At 35.9% G+C, this 15,344-nt stretch overlaps 2 protein-coding genes across 15 annotated transcripts; one reads left to right on the top strand and one right to left on the bottom strand.

Annotated features, from left to right (window-relative positions):
* The first annotated feature begins 569 nt into the window (after nucleotides 1-569).
* Nucleotides 570-6,268, top strand: LOC128679276 (uncharacterized). 13 transcript variants are annotated; one of them, XM_053761482.1, is made up of 10 exons: nucleotides 570-726; nucleotides 816-900; nucleotides 2,093-2,264; nucleotides 2,361-2,426; nucleotides 3,034-3,105; nucleotides 3,645-3,766; nucleotides 4,571-4,696; nucleotides 5,033-5,104; nucleotides 5,369-5,512; nucleotides 5,958-6,268. In XM_053761482.1, exons 6-10 carry the CDS (start codon nucleotides 3,686-3,688, stop codon nucleotides 6,027-6,029), a joined length of 495 nt encoding a protein of 164 aa, XP_053617457.1. In that variant the 5' UTR covers nucleotides 570-726; nucleotides 816-900; nucleotides 2,093-2,264; nucleotides 2,361-2,426; nucleotides 3,034-3,105; nucleotides 3,645-3,685; the 3' UTR covers nucleotides 6,030-6,268. The 13 variants fall into 13 exon arrangements, with proteins under 13 accessions (XP_053617457.1, XP_053617448.1, XP_053617432.1 ...); XM_053761473.1 differs by having other exon boundaries at nucleotides 2,361-2,452; nucleotides 3,037-3,105; XM_053761457.1 differs by having other exon boundaries at nucleotides 2,361-2,452.
* Nucleotides 6,262-15,055, bottom strand: LOC128679138 (zinc finger protein on ecdysone puffs-like). 2 transcript variants are annotated; one of them, XM_053761180.1, is made up of 14 exons: nucleotides 14,898-15,055; nucleotides 14,458-14,691; nucleotides 13,745-13,822; nucleotides 12,607-12,941; nucleotides 11,578-11,689; nucleotides 11,150-11,305; nucleotides 10,727-10,894; nucleotides 10,450-10,611; nucleotides 10,004-10,124; nucleotides 9,805-9,908; nucleotides 8,874-9,060; nucleotides 7,950-8,072; nucleotides 7,604-7,712; nucleotides 6,262-6,537 (listed from the first exon to the last, which is right to left on the bottom strand). In XM_053761180.1, the coding sequence occupies exons 2-14, from the start codon at nucleotides 14,689-14,691 to the stop codon at nucleotides 6,420-6,422; spliced, it is 2,007 nt and encodes a 668-aa protein (XP_053617155.1). In that variant the 5' UTR covers nucleotides 14,898-15,055; the 3' UTR covers nucleotides 6,262-6,419. The 2 variants fall into 2 exon arrangements, with proteins under 2 accessions (XP_053617155.1, XP_053617165.1); XM_053761190.1 differs by having other exon boundaries at nucleotides 11,578-11,686.
* Nucleotides 15,056-15,344: the final 289 nt, after the last annotated feature.

Below are 15,344 nucleotides of genomic sequence, written 5' to 3'. Positions count from 1 at the left end.
GGTGAGACTCCGCAGCTCTCACTCGATATTCGGAGCAAACATGCACTACTAGTCTACTATCAGGTTATGATAAATGAATGTATCTATTTACATTCATATAAATTTAATTGTATCTACTATCTACATATAATTAAATAAATAAAATAAAAAATATTTATTTTCAGACGTTTGTCCATAGATAGATTGATTGATTACAAATTGAATTAAAAATATATAGAAAATAATAGAAAATATATATATATATTTTCTATTATTTTCTATAGAAAATATATAAATATATATATATATATATATAGAAAATAATAGAATTTGATAGTAGAAAATAATAATAGAATAGATAGGTAGTTCAATTATGTACATTCGGAACTTGCACACACAGCTCTTACTGTTATACTCGATGAAAAAGATGTTACCTACATATTCCAATTAGGAAATTATAACTCTACTTAATTGCACATCAGAGTATGGGACTGGTTTTTGAACTGCATCGGTTTGGTAGCCAGCGTTGCATAAGTGGAACGCAGGCTGACATAACGAAGACTTCGCAATCGGCACCACGCCGCGCGCCGGCCTTGGCCCGGTTGGTGCCGGCACTGGCCGCACCGTCGTCGATGCGTTCCTTCGTAAACACCGACAAGCTTACGGCCCGTGGCGGGTGCGCAGTGACAATAGCGACTTTGCGCGCTAAACACTGGTGCAGCTAAACGAAGTGCACTCGATCCTTAGGTATCAGTTTCAATATTAACTGTTTTTTATTTAAGTGCCATTTACTTTATTGTATGTAAGTAACTATATTAATGTTTTTATTTTTTCAGTTAAGTAAGCATATTACCATACATTTTATTGGATACAGTGAATTATTCAAGTGTTCGGAACCTTGTTGGATTGGCAGTCAATTAGGTACGTAACAAATATTTTTATTTTGAGGCTTTACATTATGATATTTTTTTTATTGTTTAGGTACTCGCTATTGAACATTTTAAAGAAGACCATAAAGTATACTTTATTAGAAGCAAGTAGGTACTTATTTGTGTCAAGTCGTAAAAACCGAGCAAGGGTCGATAACGTTTCGTTAATTTTCGATCTTACAATATCTGCGGAGAAAGAAAAGCACTACCCGCACATAAGGAACTCTTTTGTGCCGACAGTGGTCCTTTCCACTAGACAGTAGACTACAGGTCCAAGATTTAAAACCAACAAGATTTAAAAAGTAGTTAATTCGTGAGACAGTAGTTGAGTTGGAATCGCAATGATAGTAAACTTATACCTATGTTGTTTATTAAAGCCACCACGTATTGCGATAAAAAAAAAAGGCTGTTCCCACGGGAACCACGTGTATATACATTATATAATACAACTATATAATGGAATTAGTATAAAAGTACATTAAGTAAAACATAAGTATATGTATAGTAACATAGTTCATTTATGTTTTTGTTGGTTTATTTTATACTTTTTAGATAGATACTTTAACAGGATAAGGCAGGTCTGTATGAAAAGTTTGCGCAAGGGTAAAATGTGAATAGGTTAAAACTTGCATAGATAATTATTTTTACATATTTTCTCGTATGATAATGACTTTACATACAATATCTACCGATCGGTGAAGGTAACCAAATTATACATATGCATTTAAAAGTAATGTCCATGACACAAGGCCATATAGTAAGTTTTGTTTATGAGATTTGTATTTTTGGAGTTAAACAGGTACGCACAAGAACAGAATGTAAAAAATAAGAAAATAATTAGATTGTAATACTTACTAAAAAGTAGTGTCGGTAACACCTGATTAATTTCAGGGAATGTAGGAATTAGGTATGTTCATTAAAAATACCAATTAATTACTTAGATGATGACTAAGAATAAAATACTTATAACGATTTAGGTAGTTATAATTAATTAAGGTAGGTAGGTATAATTAATTAAGCACCTGTGAGTTAAGTTACTCCATTAATTAATTTGGAATAAATCATTCAATTACGTGTGTGACTTTTCTTTGAAAAAATATTATGTAGCTTTTTATCGTTAATGTTCATTTATAAAATAAGTACTATATTCGTAGTAGTCCTGATCATAAGTATGTTAATTTCAGAACTTGCACCACGATTTCCTTACATCGACATAAAATAGCTTGCTGCCTGTACATGATATAATGTTTTTGTGGACTAAGACGCGTTACATCATGTGAATAGTTGCCTGCCTCGGAAAATGACAGTGCGGAAGACTAAGTTGAGTGAGACCCTAGTCTAGGCTCTGTGTGAAAGGTAAGGTAAAAATAGACCCCAATCTGGCTTGATATAGTATAAAGAAATGCGGAAATACTGTAACAGTTTAACAATTTTGATCTTCTTTTGCAGCAGCTTGTTGGGCGCCAGTCTAGCTAGTCTAGACTATCATTTTGGGATAATTGCCCTTGGAAGTGCAGAGTAAAAAAAATCGCATTACTTAATCGGTTTGCATATTTCTCAATTACGTACCTTTTATCATGAACACACTTACAGAATTACCTTGACTTTTAAGGCACAGCGTCTTCGAAGGAATATACACAATCACCAAATAATGCCATTTAAGTAGCTTCTTCTGTCGTCGTCAGAAAATTAATGTCACGGTTTATTTATTCATGTCACAATTTGTTCATAAAAGAACTCTTGCTTTGCCATCTAATGCCATGCAGTTTTCACTGTTATTATAGTAGAATGTACCTATTCTCGAAGGTTTTTCATACATTAACGATTTCGTGCGAAGCCAGATGGAAGCTAGTAAAAATATAGATATGAGTCCAAATTCATATAAACATTCAGACTAATAGTAACTAACTAGCTGAGTCCCATTTCGAGACAAAAATTTCATCGAAATTCGTTCAATAGAATTTGCATGATTGGGAACAAACATTCTCACACACCCACATTCATCACATTCACAGTATTTATAATACCTATATAGGACCTAGTAAATAGGTTGATTAGGATATTTAATTAAAATACCTAAATAGATTTTCATATTTTCCTTAATTCAGATTCACTTCTTAATTAGTAGGTCTTGCCTACCAACCATACTGCGTACCGTGGACAAGTTTTACATTGATTAGATAAATTTAACCGATTGGTAAGTAATCTTCGTGACCTAGTAATTTTTAACATAGTTAAATCAAATTAAGCTGGATTTACTAATACATAATGGGTAGGGTATACATTGGGTATATAAATAGGTACTACTATAACATAACACTGTCAACCTAAGATGCATCATTTTCTTAAGTCTCGCTTGCAACATATACCTAGCAGTGTGTTACAAACAAAATATTGCAGCATTCCAATATCCCAATGATGTTAACATCTTTCGGTTTGAGTTCGTTTATGACTTAGATTAATATGTTTTCTCGAATGGGTAAAATTGTAACATTCCTGGCCATCACCTCACTCGGCCTGAAGTCAAGACCCGCTTAAAAAAATTGTTGAAATTTTGAAGAGCCTGACATCAATCCCCTTTATTGTCATAGCTATTGTTGCCTATCAGCCGCCAACGCTATTCGTAACCCGTCGCCTCATCCGACATTCACGGGATGTCTTATTTTATGTCGGAAACCAGACTTTACATCGTGGATGTACGCGATAATTTAAAAAATCATTAATTTCTATATACAGGTTCTTTCTGTACATCACTCCAGCAGCCCAAGATTTGGACGATGGCTCCCAGAAAGCATACCTTCATCTTGTGCTCGTTCATGATCATAGCAATCATTGCTCCTCACTTCACAGCTGAGCCAGTGAGTGTTTTTGGTTATCCTTTTTGTCATGAAAAAAAATTTTGTAATGGCGTAAACACTTCCATATTGGGTTTTATGTTTTACCCTGATCAAATTCAAATTCAAATCATTTATTCAGAAATTAGACCTTCTCAGGCACTTTTTCTCGTCAATTTTTATATTTATAGTTATTTCTCACAAGCTACAAACTACTGGCATTTCGGAACGACCACTGCTGAGAAGAAATGCCGAAAGAAACTCATTTGAACAGTGTTGGTCCCTATCATACCAGATCGGCTTACCATTATTGTTTCTTACAATGTTTTTTTTTTTTTCAAATAATATATAAAAGTACATAATGTACATAGTCAAAAGGTATATCAAAACCGGTTATGATTGTGATCCGAGTGCTGATTATAATATATAGATAGATGTGAAACACAATTAACTTACTTGAAAATATATGAGAAACGAGATGACCAGTTCCCTCTGGCATCACCCGTTCACGAGTTGACGCATGGGACAGCCATCGCGTAGCTCAACCATAATAGAGGGAACTGATCTGATCATAATGTGTATCATGGGGGTTAACTGTTAAAAACGCTGGTGTTGCGAAGGCTATTTTTTTAACAAACTTTGTTTAAAAAATAGCCTTCGCAACAGCTTTACATTTGTGAAAACTCGCAACATCGCAGGGCCCTTAACGGCGAATTTATTCTTGTTAAGTAGCCCTTGAACTACGAAAAATAATTTATTATAATGATTTATTTATTATCTTAATATATACAACTGCCACATACATATGTATGTAATAATTTATTTTAGCCCACAGCAGATCAATCTATAAACAAAGATCGTACCAACAGACAAGCTGCTATAAAGGCAGGCAAACGTGTACCAACTACACCGAAATGGGGTTTCTTTGGAACAGTGTTCCATTTAATTTTAGAGGTAAGTTTCAGGTGTCAGAGTATCATTCACCACTCATCATACATTACTGGTTTTTCATAGCGGTAAATAGAATAATTCTCTTACAAACTACGCGATAGCCGGCATATTATAGCAAAATAAAATTGCAAATTCGTAATCTAAATCGTTAGATAAGTCCAGTAGAAGTAAGAATTTCCAAACAATATAGAATATTAAACGACTGCCCAAATAAGAAGTGTTATGATTTCAGAGTTTCGTGTTTGTACCTATTTGTGATTTTTAATTTTCCATACCGCTGACATAGAATTTAAAATTACTTAAAAACTGCAATGATGAATTTTGAATTTTTTATTTCAGCAAATCAACGATACTAAGAGTGCGTATAGTCAAATATCTGAGTTAGTAAATAATCAGTTCGCAGATGATAATGTAAGTTAAGCCTTCATTCTTAGCACATCGCTATCGTTTATACAATACATATCGCTTGTCGTTTATTACAGGCACGAAGTGCGAATGGTAGGCGTGCACGGCGCGTTTACGCAAATTACCTATACATTCGCGTAAACGCGCCGCGCGTCTAGGCGAAAAAGGTCACGCTTATCAACAACTAGTTGTATTTTTTAGCTTAATTTAGAATATTAGTAATCAGGTCTTGCATACTCTTACGTTACTCGTCGTGTACTACCGTTTCAGGCAGTAAATAAAGCAGCAAACTCAAACAGCAATGATACCACCGAAGCACCGAAAATTTCCAGAGCAGAATTTTTGAAGATTCTAGACCGTAATTTGAAAGGTCTCGCTCGTCTACGGAATTTAGAAAATCGTATAGCCAAAGAGGTAAACAATCGATGTTTTAAGTAGGTATATACTTAGTTATGTTAATACAAAGATGGGCACACTTTTTTATACTGCCAATCAGGCAAACTGACACTCGGCTCCCCTGATGCTAAAAGAGGTCACCACAGTCTATAAAGACGCATGCAACTTAAACAAAGGGTGTACGTAGGTCTGTATCATAACATAAAACAAAGTTACTTCCCGCTATCTGTCTGTCTCTATGTATGCTTATATCTTTCAAAATACGCAACGGATTTTGATTTCATGCAGACTTTTTTAATTGTGATTCAAACGGAAGATTTAAATGTGCATAATATTGTACCCGTGCGAAGCCGGGTCGGCCGCTTCGCTAGTATTATAAAAGATATTATTTTATTGTACGATATCGTAGGTTATACAGCAGTAGGCATAACTGTACATAATAAAATACCCATTTTCTTTTCAGGATTCTATGAAAAATCTTCGAAGATATAAGGATGAAATTTTCGGAAAGAAAAATCAAAATAGGAGAAAATAACCAGTACCAGTATGTAAAAAATGTATTTGCACAGTAGGTATTGAGAAATGTTCTACATATGTTTCTGAAAGGCAGCGAGCAAAGGACAAGATAAAAAACTGACTATTTTCGTTGTATGATTGCCTATAATTTAAAAAACTAAGCTATTGTATATGCGCTTGCTTCCTCTTCTCCCTATATTATTTGTTGTTTGGATAAAATTCTTCAAAATGTAGATAAATAACAAAGAATATAAATCATATCTATTTATTATTACCCAAATACATCGTGAAGCTAAGATTACCTGCAAAACAGTTATACAATTTAGTTTAAAAATAAAGAACATTTACTAAAATACCACTTAAATCTATTTATATAATACACTTCATGTAAGACAAAATAACAATCTACTTAAGCCGCTGTATCAACTTCTACATTATTTTTCTCATGTGAATTTTCTGCATTTAAGGCATCAGATTCATCTTCGCCTACTTTAGTTTTCTTGTCACTCTTGCGGAACTTCTCATATCTGAAACAAAGTGACAACAGTAGATTAGTAACCAAGGGCTGTAAGACATTAATTACAGACCGTGATATTTAGGCGCCCTCGCTGCGCTCATGCGCCTATAGTTCGAGAGTCACCTTTTTGCCTCTCCATTGGCAATATTTGTGTACCTTAGTTGTACCAGTAGCGCCATCTGTGCTGAGCTTTGCGTAATGATGACTATTATATATGTTACTGCAAAAGCACGAACTAAGGTAAATCCTTAGATATTCCAGTAAATTACGTATTAATTTAAGATTTACCAACTCTTAATGGTAAAAGTCCGAACAATTTGGCGATTCTAACTTTTATCACCATTCACTTGGTAAATATTAAGATTTATATCAAAGGCACGTTAAATGTTGAGAAAATAATTTACTTTGTTATTTTTTACTATTTAAGAAGTATTTTAAAGGAAGGTATAACCACCTTACCTTTAAAATATAAAAACATAAATAAAAATACTTACCAAATGAAAATAATTGAAAATAGGTAAGGATTTGTCTAATTACTCTCATAATTATGATACCTATATAAAAATATGTAAGGTTTTGACTGAAAAATAAATGATTAATAATTTAATAAATAAATAAATGATTAATAATTTAATTAATAAATAAATGATTAACTTATTGTTTTATTCCCAAAACCAACATTTATTCATAGCCGTCAGTAGCAAAACCTAGCATATACTAAAATCTAATGGCAAAAGGCCGAAAAAATCGACAATTATTTGTAAATCCTTACATTTAACAACCCATGCCGGTAAATCCTAAGATTTTCTGAAAAAATCTAAGATTTACCTGTATACGGGCTTTTACGGTAACATATATACTCATACGAAGACAAGGCTGAATAGCGAAGCGACCTCTTTGGTCTTAAAAAAATAATATGAAAATAATTTATTGGAAAATCATTAGTGTTTATTTTGTAAAGTTTGCCTCAGTCTGACGCTCAATTCTGCAACAGTGAGATAGATTGAATATGCGTTCACTTTGATTTGGAATGACTGAATGTTTATTGGACATTTGTAAACAATAAGCATATTTACCTGTCTAAGTCGTCGTCGTCATCACTTCCCTCATTGGTTTGAGGATCTACTTCGCGTAATAGCTCCCCGATATCTTTGTCAACGTCTGCCCAGAGTTTATCCTCATTTCCTATAACAATGAGATGCAATATAGACTTCATTTCTTCTACAGACCCGCTGCGGTGGGCGACCGCTCAAAGTACAGGGTGGCGGTGCAAGCAAGTGGTAATATTTTAAATGCGAAATTTTGGATTTGTGTGAGAATATTTGATATTCGTTTATACGTTATACGTTTAGTAGAAGTACATAGAAATTTTATAAAATATAAAAGGACAATTCGTAACTAGGTTCACATAGATTTTGATACCTGACGTGTTAGAAGCATCACCACCGCCATTCTCCAATTTCTTTTTCTCTTCAGTGGACTCTTGTTTTTCAGCTTTAATTTTATCTCCAGCTTCTTCTGTATTTGCATTCTCTTTTTCTTCCTCTGAGAAAATAAATTATAAATTATTTAAATTTCTGACTTGAGTTGCATAGAGAAGCGACAAATACATCGGGTCTAGTTCATAATATCGCCAATCATCGACTGTCGCTACATCGACAACGCACCATCGACAGGTACCTGTACCGAAAGCGCGCCATGTGTTGCACTGTCGGTGCCGCATTCCTTCGATATAGTGCCTGTCGATGCATTATACCATCGATATGGAGACCAGTCGGTGTAGCGACCATCGACATGGCGCGCTTTTGGTACGTTCTGCGTTGTCGATGTAGAGATTGGCGATATTATGAACTAGACCAGAATACATCCAACTAATATTATAAATGCGAAAGTATGTTTTTTTATTACATCTTCATGCTCTATATACCAATCTTCTTGAAATTTGTAGTTTATAGTATGGAGAAGCACATAGCGCATCTTTCATCCCGGAAAAATAACTGTTCCCCAACGCGACCAATAGCTAGTATTATATATTCATGACCTTTTATTTAACGTATTAACCTCATTAACCGGTGGTCTGGCTGCCATACTTTTATGGTAAGCAGCCAGTGTCAGCAGCTAAGATAACAATTTGCTGCCCAATGGCCTTTTTATCATTGTCCGTCGATCAAGACCATTCTTTTGAATATTGATTTGAAAATATCAAATATTCAGGTCTACAGTATCTTTCAGCTATAAAAAGTCAAACAAGTTTACATTACATTTTTTAAACAAAGAGTGCGGGTGTCGCGGTTCTGCACGTAGCGGCCGAGGTGGATGCGGACGCGACAGTGCTCATAATGTTACCTCTCTGCTGATGCAGCTGGCGGTGTATGCGCTCGGCGTGTTTGCGCAGCGTGCGGGTGTCGCGGTGCTGCACGTAGCGGCCGAGGTGGATGCGGAGGCGACAGTGTCGTCGCAGCGCCTCCGCCTCCTCCGCGCCGCCCGCCTCCGCCCGCGGCAGATACACTCGGCACAGCTCACACCACCATACCTACATTTCCAAACACGTCAATGCCCAAAAACAACGTGACTCGCGAGAGTAAAAAATTAATGATAATAGCGATATTATTTTTTCCATGTGCCTACCCATGGCAGTTGTCCATTTTCGCGATGGAACTAGTGTTGTCGCGCAATAGTAAACTATTGATAGCGTTTCAATAGACTATCGATAGTTTGAGAAAAAGGAATAAGTATTGATAGTTATTGATAGTGTCGATAGTTTTGCATACTATTGATAGGCCTATCAAAAGTAGCCCTGTTTCGATTGAAACTATCTATAGTCAAAACTATCAACAGCAAATCTAGATGGAACACATAACTCGAAAAGAAATTTGATCTTATTAAATCAAAATATGGTCTTTGGACACTCATCATATTTTTTTAAATTATATAATAATAATAATCATGTCCGACTTAAATATAGGAATCTCAAAAAATACTAAAATTTTTACAGTTATGTAAGTGTCTAAGCTAAGCCAATGACACATGGACATTACGAAACTATAAAGCTTCCCAAAACAGTAACTGCAATTGATCTATTGATAAATTCAAAACCTGTTTTGTGTGTTTTGTTTGCCTGTTTACAATTTTACAAACCAAACTGCAGAATAATATATTGCAGATATAAATCGTCCAAATTATGACAGGTTTATCAATAGATCAATTGCAGTAACTGTGGTGTCAGATCGAAATTAAATTTGATTTAAGAAGTAAACTAAAAAGCAAAAAAACTTACCTCTAGTTTCTTAATATGTTCACTGCCAATATTAATTTCCACCTTTGGCTTCTTTGGTGCAGCCTCCTCCTTCTTTTCACCGCCAGAGTCGTCATCTTCAACTTCTATAAAAAATATTACGCCGTGTATAATTCTGGAGGGGACTCTTTAATCAACAGTTGAAAAAAATAAGTTCAAGCAAAATTAAGATCATGCTTACCATCAACGTCACCCACAGAATCCAAAGTCATAAAGTTGTCCAAATCAACATCCATTCCCTCATCACCGCTCCCATCCGCTTTCGGGCTGACACGTCTGGCATTCGCCTGTGCGGCCTTCCTCTGCACGTAAAAAATATTATTATTAAAAAAAGGCTGTTTTGCTAGCTCTAATGAAAATATTTGAAATAATATATTTTTCAAACAGGGCAGTAAGTAATATTTGAAGTTAGGCCAGCTATATCTCGGTCTCATCTTTGCGTGTTTCAAGTGGCGGCCGAAGCCCGGGATCCGCGTTAAAAATAAAGCTTTAAATTTGGAAGATTTGGCTCTGATTTTATGACCTGACGTCAATCCTTTTTGGGAATGTGATTGTTGCCAGTAGATGCCAGTCCGGCATTATGTTAAATAAAGGCCGGCATTATGTTATATACTAATACAGAGCTACCTTAAGATGCTCCAGGGAGCAAATATGATGCTCATAGATCATCGGCGAGCGGAATGTGAGGCGGCAAATGCGGCAGAAAGGCAGGAGGAAACGCTTCATGGCGCGATGGGTGTCCGTCAGGTTGTGCGCCTGACGCGTCGTGCGGTGGTTCAGACGACACACCTGATAAAATAACGCTTTGGCATTAACATGAAAAATATGTAAGATACAATTACATTAGAAATAAGTCAACGTAAACAATTTTCCTTTGATTTGATGTCGGGATTGTAACAGTTACCATGCAGAAAGTGGTGCGCGGCGCGAGGTCTGCGCCGGCGCTGGCCTCGAGCTCGCGCTGCGCGCCGCGCTGCGCCACGCGCATGCGCAGCAGCTGCGCCTTGTGTCGCCGCGCCACCGCGCTCATCGCCGCGCGGTGCTTGCCCGACATCAGGTGCTTCGCGTAGTGCTGGACATTACAACATTATTGGGACTGGGACACATAGATACATCGTTCTTGACTGTTGTCACAAATTGTAAAACATTTATTACTTACTAACTTTTCCCCGCGGCTACGCCTGCGTGAATTACATCGTGAAGAAATTATATGTATTGATGATGTATTGATAACGAGACATATATGATACGATAGATTCAAAACGTCGTAGTTCGTAAACTTTAAAGATTTTAGAAAATATAGACCAGAAAATATAACCTAACCTACCGCAAATGTGACACATTTTTCCTTGCAATGCACACAAGAAAGATGAACGTAGGGGCGCGCCCTTGGCGGGGCGGCGGCTTCCGAGGCAGTGTCGGCTTCCTTGTCAGTCTCGTCGCCTGCCTCCTCTGGCTCTCCCTCTGATCCATCTACATCTGGCTATAATAATAAATAATGGTAATCAAATTGTCAAAAAATAAATATAATATACCTAATACTACTAAAAGCTGTAGGTGTATCGTGTGGTTCTGATCTAGAATGTTACCATTTGATGTCCTCTCTTGAAGTCATACGAGACGAACTAAGGAATACATGTCTTTGGCATTTCTATTGTTGTGTATCAACACATCAAGATACATTCCAATTCGGCGTCACATAAGTACACATACACATAGTTATCTTTAAAATGTTAATATCAGATAGGTACTTACCTTTGGTGATTTGCTTTTGGATTCTTTCTTCTCCTCAGCAATTTCTTCCTTCTCATCTGCATCCCAATCTTCTTCAGTAGAAGACGCATCTTCTTTAGATTTGACAGAGCTGCTATAATTATAATAATTTATTACAATAATACTCTGTTTATTAATAATGCAAATGAAACGCAAACATTATAACTCAGTAAATTACAGAGACTGGCAGTGGTGGCGCTTCTACTCATATGGATCATACAATAACAAGTGTAACATTAACAACTGATAAAAATACCAACTCAGTTCTCATGTATCTTATAAGGACTCCTTAAATTTTCTTTAAATTGCCATACATTCCTTTTATCTGCTTTCTAATACTCAATTTGTTTTCATGTTTGTAAAGCATCTGTACAATTTGTTTCATGTCCTTATTTGGTTTTGATTCAAGTGAATGTGTCATATAACATCACTGCATATGACCAAATATATAGAAAATGGTCTCTCTTCCTGGTCAGATTGTAACAGTCACAATTATTCTCTTAATGCATGTGTAAACTGTCTTCTCACAATTTCGATACTTATTTTATCTACTGGGCACTGTTATCTACCGTACGATTTATCTAGCTGTAAGAGAATAGGAGCGCCGCAATTGTCGGTCTATATCTATAATAACTGACCCAAATTACCTGTGTTGTGTACTCTCAACTACAGAAAATTGATGAAAGAAAACTTAATGACAAATTGTTTTTATTATGAGAAAATCCTTTCACTTTGGTTGTAGAAATATTTTGTCAATGCATACCTCTGATCTCATTTTTCTTTCTTTTCCTCTATAAAAAAAATTTATAGTCACAATTATATTCTGTCACCTTTGTCACTCTGAACAATACAAACCAATGCTCCATTACCAATCGGTCATTTCAATTTTATAGTCTTCAATCGCTTTTCATATAGGAAATCATCATCTGATTCAAATGTTTTTTTTCAATGCCACTGGAATCATGAAAATAAACTAAGGATAAAATAATTCAACTCAGTATATCAAATTACCTTCGCTTAAGCGTTCTGAAAGCGCGGGTGTAACCGAGCGATCTTTCTCCAAATCGCCTCGAGACAAAGGTGCCGCGCGAGCGCGGGGCTCCTCGGAAGGCGGCGCGCGAGCGCAGCGTGCGGCCGCGGAAGGCGCGGCGCGGCGCTCGCGGCCGCGCCGGCGACCGCGGCGGGCCCATGCCGCTCGGCTTGCGGTAGCTCTCTCGAGCGGGGGATCGTCTTCTGTCTTCGCCTCCGAACGACCTCCTTTCGCCGCCGTAACTATCTTGTCTACCGCCGTATGAGCCCCCGTAATGACCGCCGCCGTCATGGCTACGTCTATCGCTCGAGGAGCCCTGTACATAATTCTCTTTGGTTCTTCCACCGTGCTTTACATGTCAATAAATTTGGTATAAATTAACAACATTTATAAATAAAATATTTTCTCTTTCGAATGTTTTGCAACATTTTCTATATGAAAATCCAGTAAGAGTATTTTCTTTTAGAAATCAATCTTAATTATAAAAGAGAACACTTTTAATAAGAACAATTTTAGGTGTTCTTCTGAATTGGACACAGCACTGGCAATACCATATTATTCTTCATTAACTGAATATCTATATCAGCTTTCATACCATCCATAGCCTCACTTGGCTAAAACTGTTATTACTTCTTATAGAAGCAATGATCATTGGGCGTCCTTTATATAAGGAAAGAGTGGGGGTTAATGTTTGAAGCAGGTTTTATGGATTCAAATCTAACTACATCCCATCAACGACTTTGGGTCCTTTTTATATAGCTCTCTTATTTTAAATCAAGAACACATTACCAAATCAGTATTCCATCAATTTTTGCCACATAAATATTCTTGATGACATTTTTAGCTGCAATTCAAGTCCAAAGAAAAGATAATTGTAAATGTGTAATTGTCAGACTCTTCTCAGTAACAGCAACAATATTACTGTTTCTTAGTCACTTGGGAAGAATGGTGTTTACCCTCCAGTTATAGAACATTCACACTCCATCTTCTGTATATGTACTTATATTTTTGATTAATATTCTCTTGATTCTAAATGCTTTAAATTAGATTTCAGATATCATATATATATTTCATTTAATGACTAGCAAAATTACAAAAAATTGTTTATATTTGACTTACCTCGACTCTCATTCTCTTCCGTTCAGGTGATCCGGATCGGCCACCATAGTCACGATTAGAATAGCTTGCAGAACTTTCCTGGAAAAGTAAACAGTATTCAGACATTTCTATAGATGGGGTGTCTATTTATTTATTAGAGGATAAATATTTTATACCTAATTTTGATGTTCTACAAATATGAAAAGAAACCTGGCTGAACCATAATTTTACTAATTAAATAAACCATGATGGGCTCTATTTGATGAACATCTAGTGATAAAAGTGCTGTGTAATAAGAATTTTACAAATAAAATCCATACTCAGGTATTTTAAAATATGATTTAATGTATCCAAATATTTAGAATTTAGTTCATTTAGCATCTAAGTAATGAATAGTGTTTTTCTATTTATTTGGTTTATAAGAAAATGTTGCACAATGATAAATTGATAATACATATTTATCATCAGCACAGAAAACATGGAAATGTAAAGTAGGCATGTCACGCTTCAACATTATGTGATCAATTGCCGGCATCTACTTCAGAGTGCTGTAGTCTGCCCTGTCATTGAATGAAACAATCGTCTTCATCCTTAATTACTTTAACTCTTAGATTTCAATGACATAATGTTCATTTTGCATTGTAACAATATGCTACAGATATCAACATTTTTTTTTATTGATTTTGTAAAAATTGGGATACTCAATTTAGAAGTTGAAACTATGAAATACTTACGGTTCTATAAGACTTTTTATAAGGTTCGTCTATCCTGTCTCTGCTTGTGTTGTATCTGCTACCACTGCTGTTGTAACGTGATTCACTGGAGTAAGAATAACCTCCTCCACGTCCACCTCGACCCTCATAAGATCCTCTATTGCTGCCGCGATAGGAGCCCCTGTATCCACTACCTCTACTGTTGTACCCTCCACGACCACCGTAACCACCGTACCCACGGCCACGGGATGACATCTGACCAATAACAAAATAGCTTTCAGAATAACTACAGAAAAATTATCTAATTGAGACTATTATCTAACCTGACTACATTGAAATAACATAACGGTAGGTACATAACTAAAATTGCACATAATAAAAATGAACATAATTCATATTAGGTGGGCAAGTAAGCAAATTAGTCCTAGACCAAGTTTACTATGTCCATAAAAATGTTTTACCTTCGAATATTGATCGCTGGCTTACAAGCAAGAAAATACAAAAATTTAAATTGAAACCATATCAATTTGAAAGCACAGGAAGAAAAAGAGACACGCCACACGCCGGCAAACAAAATGGCCACAGAACAGTAAAATAATGTACTTGAAAATGGCCGATACGAAATGAATGAATAGGGCATATTACGCAAAGCTCAGCGCAGATGGCGCTACTGGTACTATTATGACTAGCTGAACTACACTGTTCTTAAGGTGTTAGTACCTACTTACATACACAGCCTCATTGGTATTTTATAAAGAAACTATTTTATTACGTCAATATCTAGCACTCAAATAAAACGAATTATTGCGAATACATTGTTCTTAATATATATTAAATATGGTTCACCTATCTACGCGTACCAAATCTCTAACAAGGTGTTCCATCTTCGATTTTTATACCTCAACAGA

Source organism: Plodia interpunctella, chromosome 2 (genome assembly GCF_027563975.2).
Source record: "Plodia interpunctella isolate USDA-ARS_2022_Savannah chromosome 2, ilPloInte3.2, whole genome shotgun sequence".
NCBI lineage: Eukaryota > Metazoa > Arthropoda > Insecta > Lepidoptera > Pyralidae > Plodia > Plodia interpunctella.
This window is presented reverse-complemented; position numbering and strand designations above follow the sequence as displayed.

Bases quoted from the DNA above. Each gene is read 5' to 3' on its own strand.
- LOC128679276 (XM_053761498.1), top strand. From the start codon at position 3,686: ATGGCTCCCAGAAAGCATACCTTCATCTTGTGCTCGTTCATGATCATA. The intron at 3,767-4,570 runs GTGAGTGTTTTT...AATTTATTTTAG, and splicing joins CTCACTTCACAGCTGAGCCA to CCCACAGCAGATCAATCTAT. The intron at 4,697-5,032 runs GTAAGTTTCAGG...TTTTTATTTCAG, and splicing joins TGTTCCATTTAATTTTAGAG to CAAATCAACGATACTAAGAG.
- LOC128679138 (XM_053761180.1), bottom strand. From the start codon at position 14,691: ATGTCATCCCGTGGCCGTGGGTACGGTGGTTACGGTGGTCGTGGAGGG. The intron at 11,690-12,606 runs GTAATTTGATAT...TTATAATTATAG, and splicing joins TTCAGAACGCTTAAGCGAAG to CAGCTCTGTCAAATCTAAAG. The intron at 11,306-11,577 runs GTAAGTACCTAT...TTATTATTATAG, and splicing joins CCAAAAGCAAATCACCAAAG to CCAGATGTAGATGGATCAGA.